Source organism: Barbus barbus (assembly GCF_936440315.1).
Source record: "Barbus barbus genome assembly, chromosome: 24".
Classification (NCBI taxonomy): Eukaryota; Metazoa; Chordata; class Actinopteri; order Cypriniformes; family Cyprinidae; genus Barbus; species Barbus barbus.
In genome coordinates, this window is record NC_136752.1 from 4929397 (window position 1) to 4956053 (window position 26657).

Below are 26657 nucleotides of genomic sequence, written 5' to 3' on the forward strand. Positions count from 1 at the left end.
ATTGTGTGTGTGTTTTAGTAATTAGTTGGACTAGATTGACAGCTTTAAAACATAGATAAACACAGTATTCTCATTGAAACGGTATTGTGGGGTTTTTTTTCAATCACGTTTTAATTTCATTGAGATATTTTCATTTCTGTGCTTGATTTTGGGTTAACATTCTGTCATTTAGGTCATTCCAAGCCCACTGAGCAGTTAGTAATGTCCTGGTTTGGACACAATGCTGTCTTTTGTCTTTATTAAGCAACAATGAGTCTGTGTGCAGCAGTGATGCAGAGGAAAAATTTAACCATGTTGCCATTTTTTCTGAGCTGCATTTTTTAGAAACAAATGGCAAAAATGCATGCAGCCCTGAAAGTTTTCATCTACCATAGGTAAATACTGGAAACAAGCTGCCTAAGCTCTCTTATTTGAAGGGGTCAGCGACAAAGCAGTTTCCTATTTTTAAGGTGCTTAGCTGTTGTCACCTGCCAATAGCTCTGTTAGGATGTCTATACTGTATCTGTATCTTTCTGCTCTATTCTTGTCATATAGACAGGTCTGTAGCACACATCTTAGGGTGATGGCTAGATTGTAAGAAATGTCATCTTATGCAAGCTGCGCTAGAGGACATGATGCCTCTTGGATGAATTATATGGAGTATGCATATGTATAGTGTAGGACATAGATTTATTTATTATTCTTAAGAACATCTCTTATTTTTGGACAGGCTTTGGTGTGATTGTATGGTGGTTCTTGCCACAAGCTTGTGCACTATTTTCATTGTCACAAGGCAGAGTTAACCAAGCTATCCAACAACAAGCAAAGAGCTAAAGAGCTATAACAAGATGTGCAGTGGACCAGTAAACATGAGCAATCGGGCTTATTAGCCAATTAGAAAATGCCACACCTCGAATCATACAAATAGAAGACTCCAAATACAAAACCAGAAATGATTAAACACAATGAAGCAAGATTAAAAACAAGGTCCTATTTGACTTGATTTTTTTGTTACCGTATTTTTACTTAATCTGTAGTTGTAAAAAGTCATTATCATGACTGATCTGTGTTTTTATATTATCAACCCCCGTCAGAGTACTTGTTCAAATTCCTAGTAATAGTAAAAGTAATGCTTTACATTTAAACAACCCAGTAAATTGATATTTTTGTTTTTTTCATTACATTGACTTTTACAGGTAATTCAACCATCAGGAGTGAATGTATACCATAGAGTTGAACAATTTTAAACGTGTCACTAGACATCCAAGTGGCACTAACAACCAAACTAATCCAACCAAGGTGTAGCATATCGGCTTAGAACAAACTTAAAGCCATAGATCAGGTGTAGGTGGCAGCAGGTGTGGATTTAAAACTATATCCATTTTTATGTCCATTTGTCAACATATGAAGTTTATGTTTTGATCCTTCTGCTAATGCAATGGATGTGTTTGTTGTTTTTTTATGTTGCAACATAATGTGTTTGTGAAAAAGTGGTGGAATATGTTTTCTGTGGGTTTTCACAAGTTGTTTTGTTTGAGAAGAACATGAAGATATAGAGTTATGGTTTACTTTTTGATTTGATTTAGTTGAGTTGGTTGGTTTGGTCTCAGCCAGATCCACAGTTGGTGATTTTACTATAATCAGTATAATTTTGCAACAGTGCTTTGTTTTTCCACTTGGGCAAGCAATTTGGGTGCAGCTTTTCTAGTGCAGAAATCAGGCACATGCCAACCAAACAATGACAACAATTCAAAGCAATTGAGGCGCATAAGCTACCGTGGATCCACTCACCTAAATCTTTTCATTTAGGTGAACAACAAGGAAAGTTATATTGACGAGGACAACAAGGAAAGTTATATTGATGTTAATATTATAGAGCAAATACCCACAGTAATTTTTTTCAGATTTCTTAAATTGGGCATGCAGAGCATTGACCGTTTATAATGACATTGATAGACATACTGGACACATGATTAAATATCATGTAAGGTGAGTAGATGTGAGGTCAGAGTTTAAATTGTATTTATTTCTTTGGAATGCTCAATGTGTCCAGACTATATTAGTCTTTGTTAATATTTATGATTTTTTTGTATCATTAACCATCAAATAGTGATCAATATAATCATAAGAGTGACATGAATGAATGTCAGAATAACTGTGAAAAGCATAACTTTGTAGGTTATTTTCAGTAATTGCACTAATTAACTGGGTAGAATTGCATGTGGTAATTTAATACATCATTAATATAACAATTGATTTGTTCTGACATACATAGAGGCTAATAATTTGGTGAGTACAGATACAGTCCTAGGAGACAGAAACAGTCCATGACAATATTTACACTTACTCTGTCTTACACTTACTGAGAGTTGGGAAGACAACAGCTTTTTCTCTGTCACAATATTTGTATTGAATTCACAGTTTTAGAATTCCTTTATATCTATTACAATAACAGGAATATCTTATTGCACATGTTTTTATGTTTTTGTACTCTCCACTTGGAGCGTTTGGAAAGTTTTTGTCAAATTTGGCTTGATCGATGTTTGCCGGTGAGTTCCATGAGCTGTATTTGTTACCGTCACATTGTTTTCATTGAAGCTCTGTTAGTTTTAACACTCTTATTTCTTTACAAAGTTCACCGGCAGCTCCATATTATTGGTGCTTACATTTACTGCACTCTTATTATCATTACATTCTTATGTAAACTTGACAAACTGTGTAGCATTATAAAGATTTAAGACTGCATCTTCGATGTTTGACTATACTGTTGATAAAACTGTTGTAATAATATAAAAGTAACTCAGTAGTTATTGATATTTCAAATACAATAATAGGACACATAGGGCCTACATATTTATTTGCATCTCCTCCAGTTTAGTTGTGATCACAGGGCTTTGATAAACATCTTCCATTTGGATTTTTAGTCCAAAAGTGTGCACATTTGAATAAATATAATGTCTGTTAATTTATCTCTAAATTATATGATCTGATGTGCATTAGAGGCTTCAAATTCTGTTTTTCTGTTGTCTTCTCATCCGGGATTGCTGTTATGAATTTGCTGTAGATACATCAGTCATATTATCAGCCGTGATCATGTCCCTGAACTTCCAGTATAGACTTGCACATTCCTGTCTCTTGCGAAACACAAAGCAGTGTTGTTGTGTTGTACTGCTGCAGTTACATTTGAAGGCCAGTAATCTACACTTTTTAGCTTTTCCTGTTTAAGTGGATATTTCATATATGTTTAAATATGTAGCACGGTGGTCCTGTGAGACACAACATTTATTTCCTTTCTATGGTTCCACATATAGTATAGCAGAATGACAGTAAATCTCACTTGAACTTGAGTTCTCGGCCAGACAAGACACCTTTTTCTGCTTTATTCTGTTCATAATCAAAAGTTGAAGCTGTATTTGGATATCTTGACCCATTGTAATTTACAATAAGACCCAAACAAAGTATTGTTTTTGTCTTTCTAGATACTTAGTAATGTATCAATCAAAACCAAAACTACTTTATTTTACTTTAAAATACCTGTTACCATTTGTAGTTTTAAATCAGGATTATTTAAAGCGTCTTCAGTTGAGTCCTGTTATAGAAGTGTTCAGCCCCTCATCATTTGTATTATTTTTACAGTGGCTCCTTTCACACCCAAGGAATTTGGGGCATTACTGTAAGGAATTTAGTTCTGGTTGGTATTACAGACTAACTGCGTTTGTTCCAAGAAATGTCAGGTGAAATACTCAGAACTCTTCAGCCATACAGTCTCAGATAAAACATTAACCCAGGGAAAACCTGCCATTTGTTTTCAGTCCTTTTACATTATTTTTGATCTAGAATTGTGCCATCTGATCTCTTTGTACACAGGTTTGTGGACTGTGCAAGCATTATAATGCCATATTTTGACTAAGATTCCTGACTAATAATATACCTGGTGCTGCAAGACCATCATCAGTCCCTTTGCTGGTCCTTGTTAGGATCTGTGGAAGGACCATATCAGAGCGGTAAAACTACTCTCTATATCAATAATGTATCTAATACTGTCAGTAATAGCTAAAAGTACACTTAAAAACATTCAGAAAGGTTTACAGTGCAAGTGCTAATCTTAATTTGCAAAATTTGCTACCCACCCCAAACACTTTTGTTAAATGTATTTTGGAATTTAATCGTAAATTTCTTCTGTATATTCAGAAGTCCTTGGAACTTGTTTTGTGTTTTGACTGATTGTATTTATATATAACATGCTCAAAATGAGTGTTAAATCCAGTCAATTCATAAAGTAAATCATCTTGATGCACACTTAGGTGGCAAGCGATATAATATATCAGCTTTTTTCCCCTTTTATAACATAATTTCAAAAGTGACTGTTCAGTGGGTGGCCTGAACTAGTTGACAAATGATTCTTAACTGGACGTCCTGTATAATTAAGCTGATTTGCTTATAGAATTCTTTGGTTTCCTAAAAGATTGTCCTTAAATTGCTCCAAAAAAGATTTCTTCATAATAAACATGGTAATTTATTCACTCTATGTGCTACTCATATTTTAGAAAGACTGTTATTTTATTTTTATTGTTATTATATTTTGACTTTGATTTTGATATACTGTTGGCACCCTTAGTTAGAGATTTTTGGACAGGGCTTACCAAGACTTTTTGTGGCATGACAGTGACCATTTAACCCCACCCACACAATGTCCTCATGCCATTTATGCCCCTAGGGAAAGCTAGGCGCTTCAAAGCAAGTAATAGGGCATCAGTGACGCTTATTTTATATCCCACCGGCTTCAGAGAAAGGTTAGTGTGGAAAGCTTGCTTTTAACTCGGAACAGGTGAACTTTGTGCGTCCTACATGCAGAATTCCAGGGCATACTTTTATGTTTTGGTAGTTGTGATTTGACTGTGGAAGACAGAAGCTGAATTAAGAGTGTTTTTTCTTTTTATATTAAAATACGTGGTCCCACTTAATATTAGGTGGCCTTACTTTAAAATTTGTGTACTTACATTTAAATTTAGCATTTGATACAATGCACTTATTGTGTACATACATGGTTTTACATTGTACTTATATTTTTTCAAATACCTATGTAATTACAGCTGTAATATTTTTCTGTAATTACTCTGTTGACCCATCCCTTACACCTTAACCCACCCTTAAACCTACCCATACCACTTAACCTGTCCCTGACCTTACCCATATCCCACCTCGATAGCAGTAAATGTGTTTTGCAATACAATACGTACACAGTACTTATTTTTTGATGTAAGCACATAGTAGTTAAGGCCACCTAATATAAAGTGTGACCAACTACTTTCTCCTATCTAACATAATATGCAGAAGCAACTACTGTACAAGTAAACCATTTGTAGGTTGATTTTACACACAGTGGTGTGGCTTACTTTGATAAGCATAAATGTCTATTTAATTTTTTAAAACGTTTTATTATTTTTTAATGTAGTATTCCTTAATTGTTATTAGATATAGTGCTTAAAGTTGTCCGTTAGGTCTATTTCTTTTGTCTTTGTTATACTAAGTTTATTTGTTCTATTGCTCAAATATATATATATATTTTTTTTTTACAGTTTATTTGTCTTTAGTAAGCTAAAGACAATTGTTAGTTAGGCTATTTTTTGTTCATTTATTTTTTTTTACATTTTGTTTTTGTGAACTCAGATGTTATTCTGTTATCATATTTGGTTGAACTGTCTGTGATATTGTAATTATACTGTGTTATAGTGTTATACTGTTATACTGTCAATATAATTATCCTCCTTTTTTGACATGACCCAAACAAAAGCGGAGGATCCTGTGCAGTAACTCAGTTAAATTTTTTACTCTCTGACTATCTATCCCCCTCTGTGGCCTCTCTTTTTAAAAACTTGTAATTGGTCGCATCTGGTCTGGGGTCTTTTTTCAGGGGAGGGACAGACAACCCAAATGGAGCTTAGAGCAGATACAGGTACATCATGTGAGTTGCCTAATTCTTCACAAACAGAATTATGTTTTAGTGTTGATTTAACTAAAACATTGTAAATCATTCTAGTAAAACTTGGATTTTTATTGCATTATTGCAAGTCTGTAAATTCATGGCAACCTGTGAGTAATTATGGGAATATACAGCTCTAAATTACATAGACAGGGTTACTTAAGAATGACTGTTCACATCATCAAGTTGTACTGTATTATTAAGTCCAGCTACCTATCAGAAGGTTCTTGCGAAATGTACTGTAAAGGAAGAGTTATGCACTGCTCTCTTTGCATTCCTTCAGTCTTACTGAGCTACAACCTTTTATCAGTTTCTCAACCCTTTATGAGTACAGCCAAACACAGCTACTAGGCCCTCCCACCTTAGGAAAAGAGGTGTGCTATATTTGTTCATATGAGCTGGTGTGTAACAGTTGACTTTGAATCACAGGAGATGCCAGTACCAGTGTTGGACAGTACAGTAGAACCCATTTTGGGTAAAACTTGAACGAAACTAGAAAAGAGTATACAGTATAAGAACATCAGAAAGAAACCTAGTGAGCTGAAGTCAAGTCTGCACCATTTTATTTTAGCCATAACAAGTACAACTCTTGAGGAATGGTTCTCCAACCAAATGTGGAAGTTTCTACCCTTAGGAGTATTTGGGAGGAGAGATGCTGGTTCACTGGCTTTAATCTCAGGTTATCACGGTGGTTTGGTGAGTCTGAAGGCTTTTCTTGTATGCTTTCTTTACTGTCGTGAGTCATTAAGAAGGTTTTGAAACAGTTGAAGTTTCTACCTTCCAAGAAAAGGGTTGAAGGACACTGCTTTTTTAAAAGTCTTCAGAATCTTCAAGATCTCTTAAAAAGTATTCTCTTAAAAATCTTGAAAGTATAGGATTTATCTAAGACTTTGGAACCATGATGGCTTTAAATGTTTGTTCTAGTATGTTCTTAACTTTAAGAGTAAACTGTAGGATTATTTAATTTTTATTTCCATTACATTAATGAATTTAGTAGGGCATGTTAGGTAGGTTTCATCCTCAAAACCTTAATTTTAGAAAGGCAGGCCAGTAGAGCATTGCAGTAGTCTATTCCTGATTTTGTACAGCACAAATCTACATGACCTGGAAATGTTTATTGAAATGTGGACTGTAAAGCTCAATTGGTCATCAAACACTATCCCCTGCTTCCTTGCTGTCCTGGTTAGTGTTGTTGACCCCAGTTGAACAATGGTTTGCAGGGATTACAGGAGCTCCGTTTTAAAAAGGTTGAGCTGGAGATTCCAGACGAAACTGAACAAGTGTAAATGCATATAGTTCTTGAAACCACATATGCTAATTTTACTCCTCCCAAACTATTAAAATAATAAACGTGTGAGAGCGTTTTATGGCATGTTATAGTCAGATATGACAGCGCTAATGCAACAAGCATCACCGCGGATGAGTAGCTGAGTATCTCTTCAGCAAGCCGAGGCGCAAACTGCCGCAAATGAAAGTAACCAGTTTACCAAAGTAAACTGAAAGTAAGTCACAGACGCTCAACACACAATCATCTTCATTAAAAGTAGTGAGACTATCCTATCTTTCCAGTGCTGACGCCGCGCTCTCTCTTGTTGCGGTCTCTGATGTCGATTGAAATTGAAGAACGGATTTATATCCGTTTTGCGAAGACACATTTATGTGGCCAAGTGTAAATGGAAACGTTTTAACAAATCAGATAGATATCCAATCAGAGAAAACGCAAGAAGTGACCAGGTGTTTGGCCCTAAAGCCCAAAGTATACTCTTTTTGTACATAAGCATACACTTGAGTTTGGCCTATAGACAAATGTTCATACTTATACTTAATAGAAGAACTGAACATCCAGTCAAGACACTGTACAAAAATATGAGTCTTAAACAGTAGAACATTTATTTTATGTAAAGAGTTCAGCTAAGGAAATGTGGATTAAAAAAGAAACAAAGATTTAAAAAAAAAACTACATATTATTTTTAAAAAGACATTATTTTTTAAGACTTGGTAGCGTTGTTTATATTTAACACATGATTTAAAATAACACATGATAACACATTGACCAACCAGCAACGGTTTGAAGATATAGAGGTGAAAGTCCAGAACAAGGCATAAAAGGTGACGTCAGTGCTGTTTGAAAGTGTTTACTTTCAAAATGCTTGTATGGAAATGAAGGGAGAAAAATGAGTTTCCTCCCTCTGTCCTGCTGCTGACCTCGAGTTCACTTTTATAAGCTGGAAGGTAGACGGGAGACACTGACTCTGAGCAAGTATGTGTTTATTGATTGTCTGTCTTTCGACAGGTTTTAATAAATCTTAATTTGGACCTTAAGAAAGTGCTTTTAAAAACATATCTGTAAATATAATTTAATGAGAAACTCTTCATATCACAGTTCCTTTATTATAGGTTATAGGTTATATTAAGGCAAATACACCATTAGCTATTATTGTTGTTATTTTTCATTCAGAAGGTGGTCTTCCTCTAGACATATACAGTAATGACCAGTATCCTTTCTTGCAGTATTCCTTTCTGTTCTTGCAATACTGTCCTTTTGTTAGGTTGTGTTCTGATCAATGTGATTGTGAGCCCATTCCCTGGCCAGTCAAAGTCTACGTTAATTTGCTTTGCATTATTTATTACTTTATCATATGGAATGCATTAAACTGCTGTTTCTGTTTTAAATCCTGATTGCAAATGCACTTCTTTCTTGCTAATAATTTCTATGGATTACGCCTGTTTCACACACACTCTGTTTGGAGTGCGCTGTATGTAGTCCATGCGTGGTGAAATGTGATGCAGAAGCAGCACGAGCTCATTGTGCTTTCACACAGGACGCATTTGCAGTCTGCCACTGATCTGCAGCTGTATACCACAAATCTAACCTTTATCCATTATTTTAATTTCAAATCCACATTTTGTTACTGAAAATGCTTTTCAGCATTGTGATTACACACAGTACACTTTAATACCATCCATCTTAGATTTATTCACACAAACATTTTAAATTAAAACTTAATATTGATAGAAACAGTTGACTCTCTTGGCTTTTCTTTTGCAATTAAATCTTTATTACAAGCAATCCTGAGTGGCTTAAAGAGTTTAATTTTTCTACCTTTACGAGTGCCATCCATTGTGTCACCTCATTTATCTAAAAGTGCACATTTCCTGTCTTTAAACCTAGCCAAAATGCCAAGTGTGGTTGACTGTGAAACACAGTAGGTATTAATTAGAAGCATTTATAGTGTAATTACTAAATTTTCGTGTCAATCCATGTTTATTTTTACCACGAACAATGCCCTTTTAATTTAGCTTGTGCAGCATATCAAAAACAGACTCTGTGTTTCACTGCAGTGCTGCATATGCACCGCTCCTGCATTGCCAGACCACATCCATGTGCCGCGTGAATGCACTAACCTATTAACATGTGCACTGCAAACGAAGCATGTGTAAAACGGGCATTAGGGATGGTGGTGTGACCAAAAGCTTTTTTTTTTTTTTTTATGAAAAATATGCTTCAGGGGCTCTCTCTCCAAGTAGGCAAGGGAGGCAGTGTCTCCTGAATAATTTTATGAGAAAATAATCAATAGTACAAAAATAAAACAGCAATTATTATGAAATATGAAATTAAACAGTGTAAGAAATTCAAAGAGTTTTAATAGACCCCATAATGTGTGATGTGGATATGCTGGGGCGGGGGGGTGGGGGGTATAATTGAGAATAAATGGGAAAAGTTATGTTAGAGGAGGCAATGCCGCCATCATGCTATGATTGGCCTATTATGCTCTTCATTCAATAAGTTTGTAAGCATACTGCATCCACAAAACAATCTGACTCAGGAATCAATCTAATTGTTGTAAATGGACATACTAATTAAAAAAATTGAAACTCACCTACTTTCTGTCATGTCCAGTCAAACTTTAAATGACTTTAAAAAGTGTCTCACTTATTGATTCTTATTTTGCGTGCACTCAGCTTGGTGGACGGTACATTTCTGTTTCTGTGACACCTGCGGTATTTATCAAGCATTGATGACTAGATGAGCCTAAAAGAAATTGATTGTTAAAAAATAAACTTAAAATCTGAAAATTGTTGCTGCATTCTTGTACAATTCTACTTTTGACTTGTGTGATAAGGAAAATTAGTCATTTGAGTGTAAAAAATGCATTGTTATTTGTCTATGATGTGAAGATAAATCACTCTCTTTTTTTTGCCATTTCTACTTTAGAATCACCTCGGTTGTCCACCGCCTCTGCTGGCAGTAATGACCGGGCCTCCACTGCTACGCTGTCTGATTGTTCTGACTTCACAGAAGTCCAGAGGCCCGTAAGCGTGGTCTCCACCATCTCATCCGGGTCTGGTTCTTCTCGTGAAGATGTTCTCCTGTCAGGTATCCCATCTGCTGGTGTGCCTATCGAGGACAACATGGATCTGGAATTAACAGCTGCTGCTGATCCGGATAAGACTCAGGGCACTAGTCTTTCCCAAACAACCACCCTTTTCCTCCAGCAAAATAGCAGCAACACCGTTAACAACAACAACAACAGCTCCTCCGTTTCCAACAGTTTCTCTCCATTTGCTGCCAGCACCATGGCACCCAACCCTGAGCTCACCTACCTGGACCGTGTGGTCATGGAGATCATTGAGACAGAGCGGATGTATGTGAGAGATCTGCGGAGTATCGTAGAGGTCAGCATTAGTCTTAACCTTTCTAAACAAATGGTTATAGTCAACTGTCAAACTAAAAAAATGTGCAAAAATGCAATTAATTACAATATATGCTAGGGATATAACGGTACACACAAATGATGGTTCGGTACCTTGGTTTTAAAGTTTTGATTCCTTAAAATGTAAGTTATCTTACAGGCTGCAGTTTTTGTAAATATGCATTCGATCATTCCCATTTTTTATTTTCCTAGTTAATCTCATTTAGTTGAGTATTTCTAAACCGTTTTATCATTGTCACCGTTTGCTCTACTCAAGCATTTGCTCGGCTCCCATAGTGACATTATTGGTAATGCCTGCTCACCTCCGCTTGCTGTGTCAGTGGACATGTATATTACTGCTGCCTTGATCTGCATTGCAGCTTGTAATCACAAAAATTGTTTGATATGATGAATAGTGCACCTTAGTTCTCACCAATTATTAGTATTTCTAGCTCCTGAATAAAACCGACTGTGTTATTGTAAGGAAGGATTTTCTCACTATGTAGTTGCAAGAGTCAAGCCAAGTCACTGTTATTTATATAGTGCTTTTTACAATGCAGATTGTCTCAAAGCAGCTTTACAGTATTAAAAAAAAAGAAAAAAGTGTGCCGTTCTCCTCTGCCAGACGAGACCAGCAGTTTAATTCTAGGTTGCAACAAAGTCAAATTGTGCAGAGGACTCATCTGAGCCTTCTTGTAAATGACATACTGTGTATACACTCTTTTTCTGTTGCTCACAAGCTAGTGTTTAACACATGCCGTAAATTGCTGACACCTGTGTTGTATTGATGGACGTTTTGGGCTGTTTTTTGTGTCTCACATCATTAGTGCAAGCTTTAAACTGTAAATTAAAAAAATACACACATGCTTTGAGACCCTGCTTTTAGTTCCATTCAGTTTCATCTATTCTTAAATGATAGAACACATCTTTTTTTTTTTTGGAATTGACAGCCCAAATTTGTACACACTCTTTTTTTTTATAAGAGTGAGTTCAGGAATGGTTCACCCAAAAATATAATATCATAATTTACTCAGCCTCATGTCATTCCAAATGCACAAATGAAGTTATTTTTAATATTCTTCCATATTTGTGTTCATTCATTAAATGAAGCTACAATCGGGAGGAGCCTAACGGCTGATTGATGCTTTTACATCAAACCTACACGGTAGCTACGTAGTATGCTGTTTGTAGCACATGTAGCCCATGATGTAGCCTGAAATGCACGTCTCCAAAAATGTAAAAACATATCAAATCTACACAGACTGCAAGAAATGTGATTTGTGTGCTAAAACCCCTACTTAAGGGTAAAAAAAAAATATCTGTGACAGCGTCACATTTCCTTGTATGCATTTCTGCTTGCACCATAACTACAGTGAAAACAAAGATATACGAACAACTCAAGCTGCAACTAAATTCGCTGTCTATTTGCCACCAACATTGCTGATATTTTCCTGACAACCTACACAAGCTGCTTCTTCTTCGGATTATGCTTTGATACTGTGGGTTACACCAGCAACATTGCATGTGTAATTATATGTTGACACAGACAACTGCACAGAAGTATAAATGAAAACTGACGTGTAGCCTACGACATAGAGGCTGAAGTTGGAGCTCAATCTGCAGCTTTAACAACCAATCTGCACACAACACAACCAAAATTTTCACGTATCAAAAGGCTTAGTAAACATGGAAGCTCAACCATGCTTGCTTCACATGTGAGAACTAACTTTAATTGGTTCTCATGTGTCAAGCAAGCACTATTGAGCTTCTGTGTTTACCATATTTGATGAGCTTTATTTATGTGTGTTAAACAATGTTTATACATAAAAGCCTAAAATAAATCTGTTCTTTAAATAAAGCGATCATGTCTTTTCCTAAAGCTTGGATTAAACCGCTTTATTCATATGGATTAGTTTTACAGTGTGATTTTTGTACTTTTCGATGCATGAAAGTTTTGATAGCTTGGACTTTCAATAAATAGACAAAAATAGAAAGAATATCTGTGAGTAAATTATGACAGAATTTTTTATTTTTGTGTGAATAATGTCTTTTAAATTACTTTGTGTTAAGCCTTTGGAAATGATTCCATGGAAATCTTGACATGATGAATTTCTACACTTCATGAAATAAAGCCCAACTCAGAGCTGAAAAAGCTGTTTGTGCTCCTAGCGTAGTCAGTCCTAGTAATGGATTCCCAGTTGGGAATGTTGTGGTATAGTGAACACTGTTCAAAAAGTGAAAAGTCACGGATCAGCTATGATGGACTTCCGCCAAAAATACTTTTTTGGAAAGAAGGCACATTAGTGGAGCATCTTTAAAATTTGAATCTTTAAAAAAAAAACTAGAAAAGCTCAAGACATTGAATTGTATTTCATGTGAAAAAATATCAAGTAGACTCAGTAGAGTTGATTACAAACATTAATCGGCAAGCTGTGCTTTATCTACTAAATTGTGAACGTAGGTGACGAGTGAATTCTGATTTATTGTAAATGTAAACCTAATTTTGGGTGATATGGTTTATTTCACAGACCTGCTGCTGAATCAAAAACGAGGGTCTTCTCAGTACAGACAGAAACTGTTCTCTAGATCTGTTAATCCAGGTACTAGACAGAAACACCATCAACCATTAAACCATTTCCCTAGTGTCCACCAGGCTTAGCCACATAAGTAGATTTTCTTAAAAGTCTCGTCCTCCAAAAGCATGTCAGTAAATCTTAATGCTCAAAATGACTGACAGGAAGACACCTGGCACATGATACATCACTGATTTTTAAGTAGTTAAGTAGGGACAAAACAGGCTACTAAATAAATAAATACAAACAACAGAAATAAATAACAGAAGAAGGGAAAAAAATCAAAATTTAAAAGTAGGAATGTTTCAATGGCAAATTTTAGCTGTACAATGAAATTTGGTTATTAATTAGTTTTATACAAATCAAAGCAGTAAATAGTACAGTCAACAACATAGTCCTAAGTGGAAACCACACTATTTGCAATAAGTATTGAATGTTAGTTATGTCCAGAGCATCTTAATGTAACTGCATGAGTTTAGTTTGCACTATTCAGTCTAGCAGTTAAGTTTCGTAATCATAGCACCACTTTTGGCTATATAGCACCATATCTTTAAAGGTTTATTTAATTTATATAATATATGTTATATATATCAAATGGTGTTATGTAGAACCATAAGAGGTGCCATATTGCACTGTACTTCTTCAACAAAAATGGTGCTAAACAGCACCAACAGTGGTTCTTTGGCTCGTTATGAACCTTTAAAGGAGCTTAACAGGTTCTTGTATGGCAGTGGTGCTATATAGCACCTTAATCACCCCAAAGAACCCCTGAAGAACCGTTGAAGAACCATACAGGAGCTTAACATGTTCTGTATGTAAAAACTAACTTGAATGCAATGTAAGTCGCTTTGGATAAAAGCGTCTGCTAAATGCATAAATGTAAATGTAAATGTATGTTAGCGGTGCCAAAGAACCGGTGAAGAACCGCTGATGAAGATTTGGTGCTATACAGCGCCAAAAGTGGTTTCCCTATTATTATGAGCCAAATAACCACTTTTAGTGCTATATAGCACCATTTGTTTTAGGGTATAGTTTATTCAGTGTTAATCAAAGTGACTGATTTGAATTTCACCAATTAGTTATTTACTTAAAGCCTGCATGAAATGGAATATTTTCTAAATGTTGTTGATCTTGTTATGAGTGATCCATCCAAGAATATGTTTTCACCATAACGTTTAATTAAAAATAACTTGATAATAACTTGCATAACTTGCATAACTTGATCTTCCTGAAACAACTTCTCTCTGGTGACAGACATCAGACTTCCCTAATCATTTAGTCTGCTAAAACCACGGCCCCTTTCTTACAATCAACTGCAAGTTTGCATTTAGATACACCTCTATCCAATCAGCAACTGATGGATAGAACCAAGTCCCTACGCTACACAATACAGAAATAAAGATCTGCCGATACTTCTGTTACATCTCAACTTAAGCTGATTACTACATTAGGAGGTCAGTTTAGTGCACTGCAATCATGGAGGTTGTGTAGTTAAACCTATCAGATTGGTCATATCACGGCTCATACATTATTTTATTCACCCGCTACTGTATTTACTATTGAATACATGTTTTTCATTACATGTTGAATGCTTCAGAAGTGTAGGTACTGCGTATTATGACTTCTTAGCAGTGAGAGATCCAGTGCCTGGGATTATCACGTTATGTAACAAAACAGGTTTGACAGTTGGATTGTGCCGATTGAGTCCTCCAAGTACAACACAATGTCACACAGCTTGAAGTGAGATTACAAACAGTCATAAGGTGTAAAAAAAAAAAAATTTTTGAAATTACAATTTGCATTTAAAAGAGCCCGAAAAACATGCATCACAATTTCATTATTTATTGAAAAGACTGTGCACTTTGTCAGATAATTGTCATTTGTTTGAGATAATTAATGGATGATTACATAATACAGCCCTGAGATCACACAGTCCTGAAGAGTCTGTCTACATTTGGATTCTTGGATTTATTTGCATTTGGGGCTGCACAATTATGACAAAAATCATAACTGTTGATTATTTCTATTGAAATTGTAATAAATAATTTAGATTAATTGAATTTACATTAAAATACTTATTGTGTGTGTGTACATTACCAAAATTAGAAGCATTAAAAACAAAACTGTTGTTCAGAGTTGAATGAATTGTGCACAGAAATTGAGCAAAGCATCAAAATTACAATGCATCATAATTTTTTAATCACTGAAGCTGAAGACTACATCGATACATCCATTGTTACTTGCTGTTATTTGTGTACATTGCATAGGTGTTCCACAACAATACAGTGCAGTGTCTGTGCAGCATAGCTTTCTTTTAAGGCCTCTGAACTGTAGTTTGCCATAGGCCATGTGAAACTTTTGAGGTTTCACTTGCTTCATGCAGTTGGTAGCAGTCAAACTTCTCTTTACTCTTAACAATGAAGTCTTTCAATATCTGTTTGACCATACCTGTAAATATAGTCCATGGCCTGGTTGCATGAACATTTTTACGGATTTGACGGGGGTCTGAGAGGAAATGACGTGTTCCAGTGATCTTGCTGTGATGAGGTTTGGCTCTTCTCATCCTGTGCGCTAACTGACATTACATCAGATTCCAGCAGATGACTTTAATGGACCTGTTTTGGATGAAAAGATTACCAAGGACTTTGTTGCAAAGCCAAACAGAACTTATGGAACAATTAAGCAATTAAATGGAAATATATTTAATGACGAGTTTAAAGGGATATTTTACCCAAAAATGAAGATTCTGTCATCATTTTCTCATCCTCGAACTGTTCTAAACCTGAATTCATTTCTTTCTTCTGTTGAACATAAAAGGAAGGTATTTTGAAGGATGGGGGTAACCAAACAGGCGCTGGTCCACATTGATTTGGTATGGTATGGGGGAAAATACAGTGGAAGTCAGTGGGGGCTGGAAATTGTTTCGTTTCATTTTTAAAATATCTTTAAAAGACAAAAATTAATACAGGTTTGGAACAACTTGAGGGTGAGTAAATGCTGACAGAATTTTCATTTTTTCCTTTTAAGGATAGTGGATCTTTTTTTCAACCGAACTTTCACTGATGGCATTCTTAATCTAATAATTTAGAGTTTTCTTATAGGCTTTGTTGCAACCATGCCCAGATGCTTACAGTATTTCTTCATTGGTGGTTTCTTTATCTTTTAGCCTTTTGGGTCAAGGTCACTTTTTTCAGATTTGTTTTTTCCTGTTTGTAATTGAGAGTTGTGGTGCTGGTGTCTTGAACTGGAACAGTTTGCAGACAGGAAGACAGATTGCATTTCTATGCCTTCTCAATTTAGTTGCTGCTTTTCTTTAAAGTTAACAGCATTTGTTTGTTTGTCTTTACTTGAGCAGTGTTTATTTTAAATGAAGTGTTTTTTTTATTTTCAATATCAAATGTTTTCCACTATCTCAATTTAGTATGCAAAGAAAGTAAGGTAGAAGTAAACTAAAGTATAAATAAGCCATTTGTAGATTTATCTCCCCATCATCAGAAAGTGTAAGCCTGTTGACCAGTCCAAATGCCACATCTGAACCAGATTTGAAATATGGACCAAGTTTGGCCCTGGACACTATCTAAACACAGAGGGTAATGATTGGTGCTAAATGTGGTTGCATATTCTCAGCCTAGTATAATACCTAGTATAATGTCAGTCTATGAAGCTACATTAAGGAGGCTGGAATGAAGGAGACACAGTTCTGGATGATCTGAATGATGTAATCCATTAAGGGAAGGAATTAAGGCCTTATATTAGAAATAGTCAGACACACATATATATATATATATATATATATATATATTAAAATAGTGCTGATGTCTGATCAGAGCGCAAAATAAATTGTTTTAGTGGTACACTGAGGTGGGTTATAAATATGTAACTGCTTTCATCTCTCATGTGGCATTTGTGAATGGAACTTAAGACAGGTGATACCTTTCTTTATGCAGTACTGAAAGTAGTGGCATAACATGAAAAATTCTCTTGATTGTTTAGAACCAATTTTCAAATCAGATTGAGATTTGTTTACACAGTCATTAAGGTGGCTTTTGCAAGTTTGCACATTTTAAGTAGATTTGAGTTTTCATTCGTTGGCTTTGAATCTCAAGATGCATACCTAGTTTCAACATTACTTATTCTTCAGACATTCTGCTTTAAATACAATAAGTATCAGCTGTACACAAAGTGACCAACATTTGCTTTTCAGCCATGAAATATAGGAAATATTCAACAATCTGAAAATGGAGCCTCATTGAGGTCCCCATTCATCTGGGATTGAACAATGTAGGGCCTTGAAAATGAAGATTCCAAAAGAAAAGTTTATTAAGAACTAGAATCTAAAATCATATTGTGATATCGTTAATATTTCTTGAGTTGTAGGCATGCAAACTTTGGAAAAAGAATAGTTATGGCACTCGGGTATGTTCAACACAGTTGTTTTGACAGAATTAAACGAGATGCATCTAGTTTCAACATTTTGAAACATTCCTCTTTAAAAGAAAAAAGTATCATATTTTTGCAAATTGACCCACTTGAAAAAAAAACTTAAAGTGCTGTTTCCCCATTTTTGAATGGTCACCATTGGCATATAATGCAACAAAGATTGCTAAAATCAATGGATTTTACTAACAGACCTACCAATCTCTGTAAAAAATAACATTTATGATGCTGCCATCTTTCTGAAATCATTTTTACCCCCTTGTAATTTGGTTCTGAATCTTGGGTGAAAATTGCTATTTTAGCCCCCTAACAAAATAGTGGATTACTTAGTAAATATTCATATATGACGTTTAATATTTTGGCTTTCATTACTATACATATCTGTCTTTCTTCAGAAAAAATATATTAGCAAAATCAAAAAGTTGAACTGGGGACCTCTGGTTGAGTTTACACGGAATGACCTTATAGAGTAAATTTTGAAAATATTTAGAAAATATGGATTTTGGTTTGGTTCTTTTGTGCTGTTTCAGTTTAAAATACTTAATTTCAGTTATTGCCTGTTAAAAATGCAAATATTGGCTGATTAATATGCTTACCAATATAGTGTGCAACTTCTGTGATCATTTTTTTTATTATTCTTTAAAAATCTTCAGTTGCATGCAATTCAAAAGTATTCTTAAGCATTGAAGATTGATTTTCTCTTTGCAGGACTACCTTGCTCACATTATAGATGCAAGAGATCTTCCCATCAAGCCAGATCAGGTGTGTGCTCTGTTTGGAAACATAGAGGACATTTATGAGTTTAACAGGTAAGAAATCATTCATTATTAACTTGTTTTTGCAGCCCAACAAAACTAAAACCATGATGCATGTACAGACACTGGAATGCATAGGATTTCTATACAAAGAACAATCTTAAAAATTATGTTATTTTAATTTCTTATTTAATAACAATGATGACTGAAAGATAGCTGTAACAATTTTATTAGAGCCCATGCCAAAGGATGATTTTTTTACCGTTTTGCAGTTGTCACCTAAATGCTGATGATTAAATAAAGTAAATAAAAAAAGTAAATTAACAGAATAAGAATGATGACTAGCTGTTCCTGACAGGTATTTATTGATGAATGAAATCCACACAAAATGTTTATGTCTACTCAAAAGGTCTACTAAAAGATTGACTCACCAACTCCCTAATTTGTGTGGGTGGAATGACTGAAATCTTATGTCACAGTAAAAGCAATTATTCACAGTAAAAGTAACAGTACATTCACAAGGGGCATCTGCATCAATGCCTCTCATTTATTTTGAATGGAGAGATGTCAAGCATTGCCGAACTGAATTGTGAGTCCGTTGCGTCATGTCACTGGTGTTGTTTGCGGCAAAAGTTGAAAACTTTTCAAGTGCCAATGCAGGCGTCGGCCAATCAGATCACATTATGCAAATACCCTGGTGCTAGCCAATCACGTTCATGCAACAGCAGAAAACTAATGTGTTTGGTTGTGTCAGCACCAAGCACGCCCACCGAGGCACCGTGTTAATGTACCGTAAAAGGCATTTTGGGGGTTTTTACTGATTTTATTTGCATTACAAAAACAGGGCTTGCTGAGAGTTGAACAATTTGGGAAAACAATTTGTGATTTCACTTATAAAAATCTGAATTTCTATTTGTAATTGCTATTTCTTTTTCCTTTTTTAAATTTTCTTTAAAGATGTTCACGTTTGTTATGCTTGTAAGCTACACAAGCATATGTTATTTTGTCTTTTTTTTTCTAATTTCTTTCTTCACTTCAGTTGTATAAGACCACACTTAAACTATTGTTTTTATGGAATCTATTCAATATGATTATAAAACAGCAACAATAGTGTATTATTACCAAACTCCATCTCAGTGAGTGCAGAGTAAAAACTTATTTTGCCAGAGAAACCTTCAGCATGTCATATAAGTGACCGAATCTCATGGCGCTTATCTAGATGGGGTTCATGACATGTGAAGCACCATTTACTGGGAACTGAGCTGAGACACTGCAAACACAACAAATCATAAGCTGCTCACGTGTGAATGAATAGTGTCACGCTGCACACCAGACTATAAATGTACATAATTAATGTTTAGTCTCATTTGCTGCTTTGGCGAATGTTAATTTTGCACTCTTCATGCAACTATTCATGAGCTTCAGAGCACTCTCCTTGGTGCACCTAATATATATATATATATATATATATATATATATATATATATATATATATATATATATATATATATATATATATATATATTTTTTTTTTTTTTTTTTTTTTAAACAGTCGCTAGAGCCTTGGGTTGATACCTATTTTTGTAGCTTTGTCACATTTGTTATGCATGTGTCTTCATATTCGCATATATCCACTCAAAATATTGCCATGTACAAAGAGTCATTTTTGTTCGAACACACTCCCTGCTTTAATGTGATATGAAAGAGAAAAAGAGAAGAGAGAAACTACTAAACTTTCCTAATAAGCTTATCTGTCTAAACAGTATGTTTAGAAATTATAAAGTCTCTCATGTAATTTTTCATGAATCTTTTTCATATTTGACTTTACATTTGCATATAAATTGGTTAGATGCTTTAATTCAAAGTGACTTGCAGTCCACTCATTTAGCCAGTATGTCTGTTTCCTGAAAATCAAACACATTACCTTGCCGTTTTTAGTGCCATGCTGTACCTGAGCTAAAAGGAGACTAAAACATTAAAGAAATGGCTTTAGAGGTGCACTTTTCTTTTTTGTGAGTTTTTGTATTTTACAGTTACATAAACAATGATTTGTTAGGCAGAGGGATATTCACATTCTAAAGAACAATTTTGCAGACAAAAATCTACTTATATCTGTTAATGTTAGGTAATCAGTAGCATATAGGTGTCTAAAAGCTATGACTCTAGATTAGAGCTTTTAACAGTTTTTCTTTTTCTTCTCATGCTGTTCCTTAAAAAAGGCTTTATGGAGCCTTGAACACACAGGGTTCTCCACTTTTCCCAATCTTACCAATCGCCAATATATTGTTTTTGAACATTGTCTGCTCACCTGTTGTCAGGTGTTGGTCTTACTGCAGAGAGATACTTTTCTCCTCAATACCATACAGTAAGTGAGTGAGTAATTGTCATATTTCTGTTTGTGGTATGTCACAAATGCATGACACAGAAAGTGTAGACCTCTGTATGCTGTGGTGTTTTCTGTGGTCAGCTAAGCCCTAAATTTTGCTTTCAAATCCATTTAAACATGGATTGAACTACACTTAATGGACAGGAGACTCAGACTTATTTTAACAGTGGCAAAGCAAAAGCTGTCAAAAATGAAAATGAAAGATGATATTGCAATGCAATTATTTGTTGTTTGCAATTTCAAATTTCAGTTTTAGTTTAAAGGGATAGTGATTATTATTTATGATATAATCATTTGCTATGCAATAGTGTATTTTTTCATGTTCATTTATAAGAGGAATAAGCCACTTGCTGCTGTTCATTAAAGTGATTTTATTTTAATACAATAAAAGAGATTTAAGGTGCTCCATCAAGGCATTAGTTTATTAATCACACCCATGGATATATAAAGAATGGTAAGAGATGCTAATTTTTTCCACTGACCACAGGTAGAGAAGGACTGCATGTGCTGTTAATTGTGTATCACAAGGCCTTTTGCAAGCTTAACGCTATCATGGCCTTAATGGGGCTGTTTTTCTTTACAGAAGTGTGCAGAGCATGTGGTGTTTTAGTAATCATTAGTTACAGTAAATGTTTTGTGGTCTGTAAACATGCTTTCTATTTTCTTTTAGTGAGCTCCTTCAATCACTGGACATGTGTGACAGTGATCCTGTGGCCATTGCCAGATGCTTTGTGATCAAGGTGACGTTCAAGCCGACCCAGTGCCTTTCAAGGCTTTAGATCTGATCATATTTGAATAATACGTTTATGACACTAAACAGGAAATATATCTGTAATGATGACTGTTTATGTTTATCCATTAAGTTCTTTAACATCTTTACTTGAAAACAACTTCAAATTACTCAAGCTCCAGAAAAACAGTGCTCTAATTACAGCGTATGATGATTTCCAAATTGAATTATGTTAATGAGGCTTATTGCAGCTGAATATTTGTATTTTGATGCACATGTGTTGTGATTGTGTGTTGTTGAGAACAACTTTACTGACCTTGGTTTTCCTCTCTGTTGTTAGTGTGAATATTTTGACATCTACACGCAATATTGCACCAACTACCCAAAGTAAGTTGTACTGAATGCCCAAAGCGAAACATTATGTTGAAGACCTCTGGCTAGATGGTCAGGTTGATGTGATTTTCCTGCACCAAAGAAAAGCACCTTTGGTTTCTGTCTAATATGGGGGGAGGTAAAATATTACCCTGACATTTCTTGACAGAATTTGTGAGATTTACACTTGCAAATAATAATCATTAAAGGTAATTTAAAGTGTTTTTCAATTCACTAACTAATATTAATGCAGTGGTTGGTCAAATAATTCATAACCAGTAAGGTTTTTAATACCTGAACAAGCACACAAATTCAGGGTCAATATCAGACATTACAGAACCAATGTGTGGGGACAGTAAAATGCATTACATGGAATTATTTTGCCATAACAGCAGTGTATAGTTACAAAACAATCTACAGACAAAACACATAGTAAAATCAAGCACAGACATAAAATCATTATGCAGTTTAAAAACAATCAAGTGGTATGTGTATTATGTGATATGTGTACAGTTTTAGAAGATGTAAATGTCATCGTTACTACAATAGTCACTAGTGTCTCTGCACATGAGTAATAGGTCTTACTGTAGGTGTTACTTCTATTTGGAGCATTATGCTTTGTAAACTTTGATTAATGAATCGTCAGAGAGTTATTGTTATCAGTTTGTATAGTGACATATTTGTTAGTGTGGTGTGCTGTGTTTTGACTGTTCATACTCTCTCCATAGCTCTGTGGCTGCTCTAACAGACTGCATGAGAAATAAAACTCTTGCCAAGTTCTTCAGGGAGAGGCAAGCTGCTTTAAAGCAACCCCTGCCTATGGGATCTTACCTTCTCAAGCCTGTCCAGAGGATCCTCAAATATCATCTTTTACTACAGGTTAGACAACCACTCCCAGAATAATACTTTAGAGCAGGGGTCACCAAACTTGTTCCTGGAGGGCAGGTGTCTTGCAGAGTTTAGCTCCAACCCTAATCAAACACACCTGAACCAGCTAATCAAGGTCTTGCTTGGTATACTAGAAACTTCAAGGCAGATGTGTTGAGGCAAGTTGGAGCTAAACTCTGCAGGACACCGGCCCTCCAGGACCGAGTGTGGTGACCCCTGGTTTAGAGCATTGGTCTCAAACTCAGTTCCCAGAGGGCCACATCTCTGCAGAGTTTAGCTCCAACCCTAATCAAACACACCTGATTCAGTTAATCAAGGTCTTCAGGATTACTAGAAACTTCCAAGCAGTTGTGATTTGGGCCTGGTTGGAGCTAAACTCTGCAGAGATGTGGCCCTCCAGGAATTGAGTTTGAGACCACTGCTTTAGAGCGCAGTGAAGGCTTCAAATCACCTACCATGAGCAATGCTTCCATTATCATGCATGATCATTTTTGTTGGACTAGTTTTTTGCAGTTGGAAAAAAAAAATTTATTTAAAAAAATTTTTGTATACATTCTTGTGCATTTACAAGATATTTATTGGAAGAATTAAGGGGGAAAGAGCTATATTATGGGTTCTCGAACAAAACAGATCACAGGTCTGTGTTACTAGGGTAAAAATACTAAATGCACATTATTCAAATGTAAAATAACCATAAGAATGTGCATTTGTATAATTGTGGATAGCAATGGGTTTTTTTTTTTTTTTTTTTTATCTTTTTAAAAGGGAAAAACATTGCCAACCTTGTTTGTTGTTGACATCAAAGGCTGTGCATTAGTCAAACTACAGCAGTGATTCTAGTGGGGCCCACTGGGGGGCCTCAGTATACTTCCAATTGGTTTCAATATGACTTTAAATGATGTCAAATATACGGTGGCCGAGAGAGCTCAACGCACTGCAAATAGAAAAAACGCCTGCAAATTAAGAAAACAACTTTCGTCAATTTTACAACACACACGCTGCAAATGCTCACAACACAACCAAACAAAGAAATTGATTTGGTTGTATTGTGAGCATTTGCAGTGTGTTTCTTTATTTGTTTGTGTTGTGAGCATTTGCACCACCTGCAGTTTAAGGTTTAAAAGAATATCATGGTTGATTTCATGATTGATATTTTTGTTGTTTTTATGCAATAAACACTTTTGGATTTATTTGGATGTTCTTTATATTGTAGGAGATTGCCAAGCGCTTTGATCCAGAGGAGGAGGGTTATGACGTGGTGGAGGAGGCCATATACACTATGACTGGTGTTGCGTGGTATATAAACGACATGAAGAGAAAACATGAACATGCAGTCCGTCTTCAGGTGAGCTCGCAAACACACAAAGAAGTTGTGTTATGAGCATGTTTCACTGTTCTTGTTTGTGCTCATAATGTTTAGTGAAGATATTAACCAATTTACGATCGCTGTACCTCAGGAGGTCCAGTCTCTGCTCATAAACTGGAAGGGACCTGATCTGACTACATACGGAGAATTGGTTCTTGAGGGCACCTTTCGTGTCCATCGTGCCAAGAATGAACGTACGCTCTTTCTCTTTGACCGCATGCTCCTTATTACCAAACGCAGAGGAGAACATTACGTCTATAAGACCAACATCTCGGTATGACTTTATCTGTTTTCAGGGAGAAGTACTTTGTTTTTCATTAATTTATTGTCTGGACAGTTAGCACTAATGTAGTGTGAAACCTTTACCTCGTATGAATTTTAAGAGGTGAATAAGAGGTAATGCCTCTTGTTTGGTGAAGCTGCCATTGTTTTCTCTCTTGTTTCTCTTTATTTACTGCAGTGCTCAACGCTCATGTTGATCGAGAGTGCCAAGGATTCGCTGTGCTTCAGTGTCACCCATTACAAGCATCCCAAACAACCTCATTCTGTCCAGGTGTGTCTTCAGTGATTAGCGCCTTTACATAAATACAGATATTTTATTCATAAAGAAATAGTTCTGCAAAAAACTTTCTGTTATTATTTTCTCATTGCTGTGTAACATGCATTCCATTTCTACAAAAAACTGGAAATCTTTAAAAGAGCCCTGTGGTGAAAATCAGGTTTTTAACATTGTTTACATGCCTGTCTGGTTTTTTAAATATGCTTACAGACAAACCGTGTGCAAATTCATTAGTTAACATCATTGCAGTAACATCATTGTGTGAAAGATAGTCTTAAAAATGTGGTTTGAAACAGCCCATTTCCTACTGTTAAACATGCAACCAATCGCGTCAACTTGTGAAGCTGTTCATATCATTAGCAAAGCATTTCTGCCTTTACATACTATGCTCCAAAACTGTGGAATTCTCAGTTTGACATCCGTCTGACATTAGGAATGCAAATTCATTAGGCATTTTTAAATCTCATCTTAAAACATTTTATTTTAGAATAGCTTTTACTTGATTATCTGTTCTTTTTTGTAATTTTTGTTGTTTGTTATATTTAAAGTGTAATGTTTTACATTTTTGTGCAAAGCACTTTGACAAAGTTATTTTTAAAATTGCTGTATGAAATAAATTATTATTATTACCATTCTGATATTACCTTGTAGACAACCCTGTATTATTCACTCTTCCTCTTCTTCTTAGGAATTAATTTATTTATTCAACAGATTAATCCAATATTACAACTTGTGTAGCATTTACTACTTCAGTTAACCCAGTAAAAATGGAGCAGGTAGCCTGAGCTGGTGTGATTAAATGAATGTGCATATTCATGGCTCCACATATACTAAATGAGTTAAGGGTATAGTGTTTTATTCAAGCCATTTTAAGGCATGAATAAATTATTTACACGGCAAAAACATTAAATATATCATTTTGATTATCAAAGATGAGTTTCAAGGAATAAAATTAGTGACTGCAGGGGGACTTTAAAGAATCTTTATGCAGCTCTTGCCCTAAAATGACTCTTCAAAGGTGTCTGTCATATATCAAATGTCCACCGTCACTGCAGCTCTTAGATCAATGATAAAACATTATTGTTTGGTTTAAAGACATTTCAGATCCAGTGATCTCTGTTGCTGTTGACATTCAACATGAATTATTGATGCCATATTTGATTGCAGTGCAAAAGATTATTTTGCTGTTCCTAAAACAAAGCTATCCTATGGCTTTAGAAGACTTAAAATAACCTCACATATTGTGTTGGATGCACTACTGTCATGTTGTTCTTGTTTGATCTTGAAAGATCATGCTCACTATGAGCTTTCACTGTATGAACATTCCTTAAAATGAAGTTCCTCCTTGTATGTTTCACAGAAAAAATAAAAGCATATGGGTTTGAGTAAATAATAATAAAAAATGTATTTTCTTAATGTTTTTATGTTTATACAACTCCTGAAATTTCTTATTTTCAATAGGCTAAGACGGTGGAGGAAAAAAAATTATGGGCTCATCATATTAAGCGGCTCATTTTAGAGAACCATCAGGCTGTGATACCACAAAAGGTATGCAATGAATTAAAAAAAAAAAAACATTACTAGGTTTTGTCTTTAAAATATCTAAAATTAATTTGGACAAATAATTATTTATTTTTTTCTCTTTTAGGCAAAGGAAGCAATCTTGGAGATGGATTCTATTTGTAAATATTTCTAACCACTCATGAACATAATTTCATACCATTCTTCTTCTTTTTTTTTTTTTTTGTAATTATGAAAAAAATATCATGGGCCTGTTTTGACTGACAATGTTTTTCAGACAAAAAGTATAAGTACAGCCCTGAGAGGCTCAAAAAGTCTGTGTCATGCCAGTCAGAGGAGTTTTCTAACTCTAGACAAGGCCGGAGAGAGTCAGGTAGGTTCTCAAGTCTTGCTCTTAACTTATCTTTTTTAATT

General features: G+C 35.1%; 1 protein-coding gene across 1 annotated transcript in view; it reads left to right on the forward strand.

The window, feature by feature from the left end:
* The window catches only part of LOC306844122 (pleckstrin homology domain-containing family G member 3-like), a 65143-nt gene that overhangs the window by 19465 nt on the left and 19021 nt on the right, over window positions 1-26657 (forward strand). Inside the window, exons 3-13 of the mRNA XM_079376043.1 lie at window positions 10179-10639; window positions 18375-18475; window positions 21478-21547; window positions 21878-21924; window positions 22638-22788; window positions 24011-24142; window positions 24255-24437; window positions 24624-24716; window positions 26184-26270; window positions 26371-26404; window positions 26521-26616. Of these exons, the coding sequence (XP_079232169.1) occupies window positions 10179-10639; window positions 18375-18475; window positions 21478-21547; window positions 21878-21924; window positions 22638-22788; window positions 24011-24142; window positions 24255-24437; window positions 24624-24716; window positions 26184-26270; window positions 26371-26404; window positions 26521-26616 (1455 nt within the window). The remainder of the gene's footprint in view (window positions 1-10178; window positions 10640-18374; window positions 18476-21477; window positions 21548-21877; window positions 21925-22637; window positions 22789-24010; window positions 24143-24254; window positions 24438-24623; window positions 24717-26183; window positions 26271-26370; window positions 26405-26520; window positions 26617-26657) is intronic.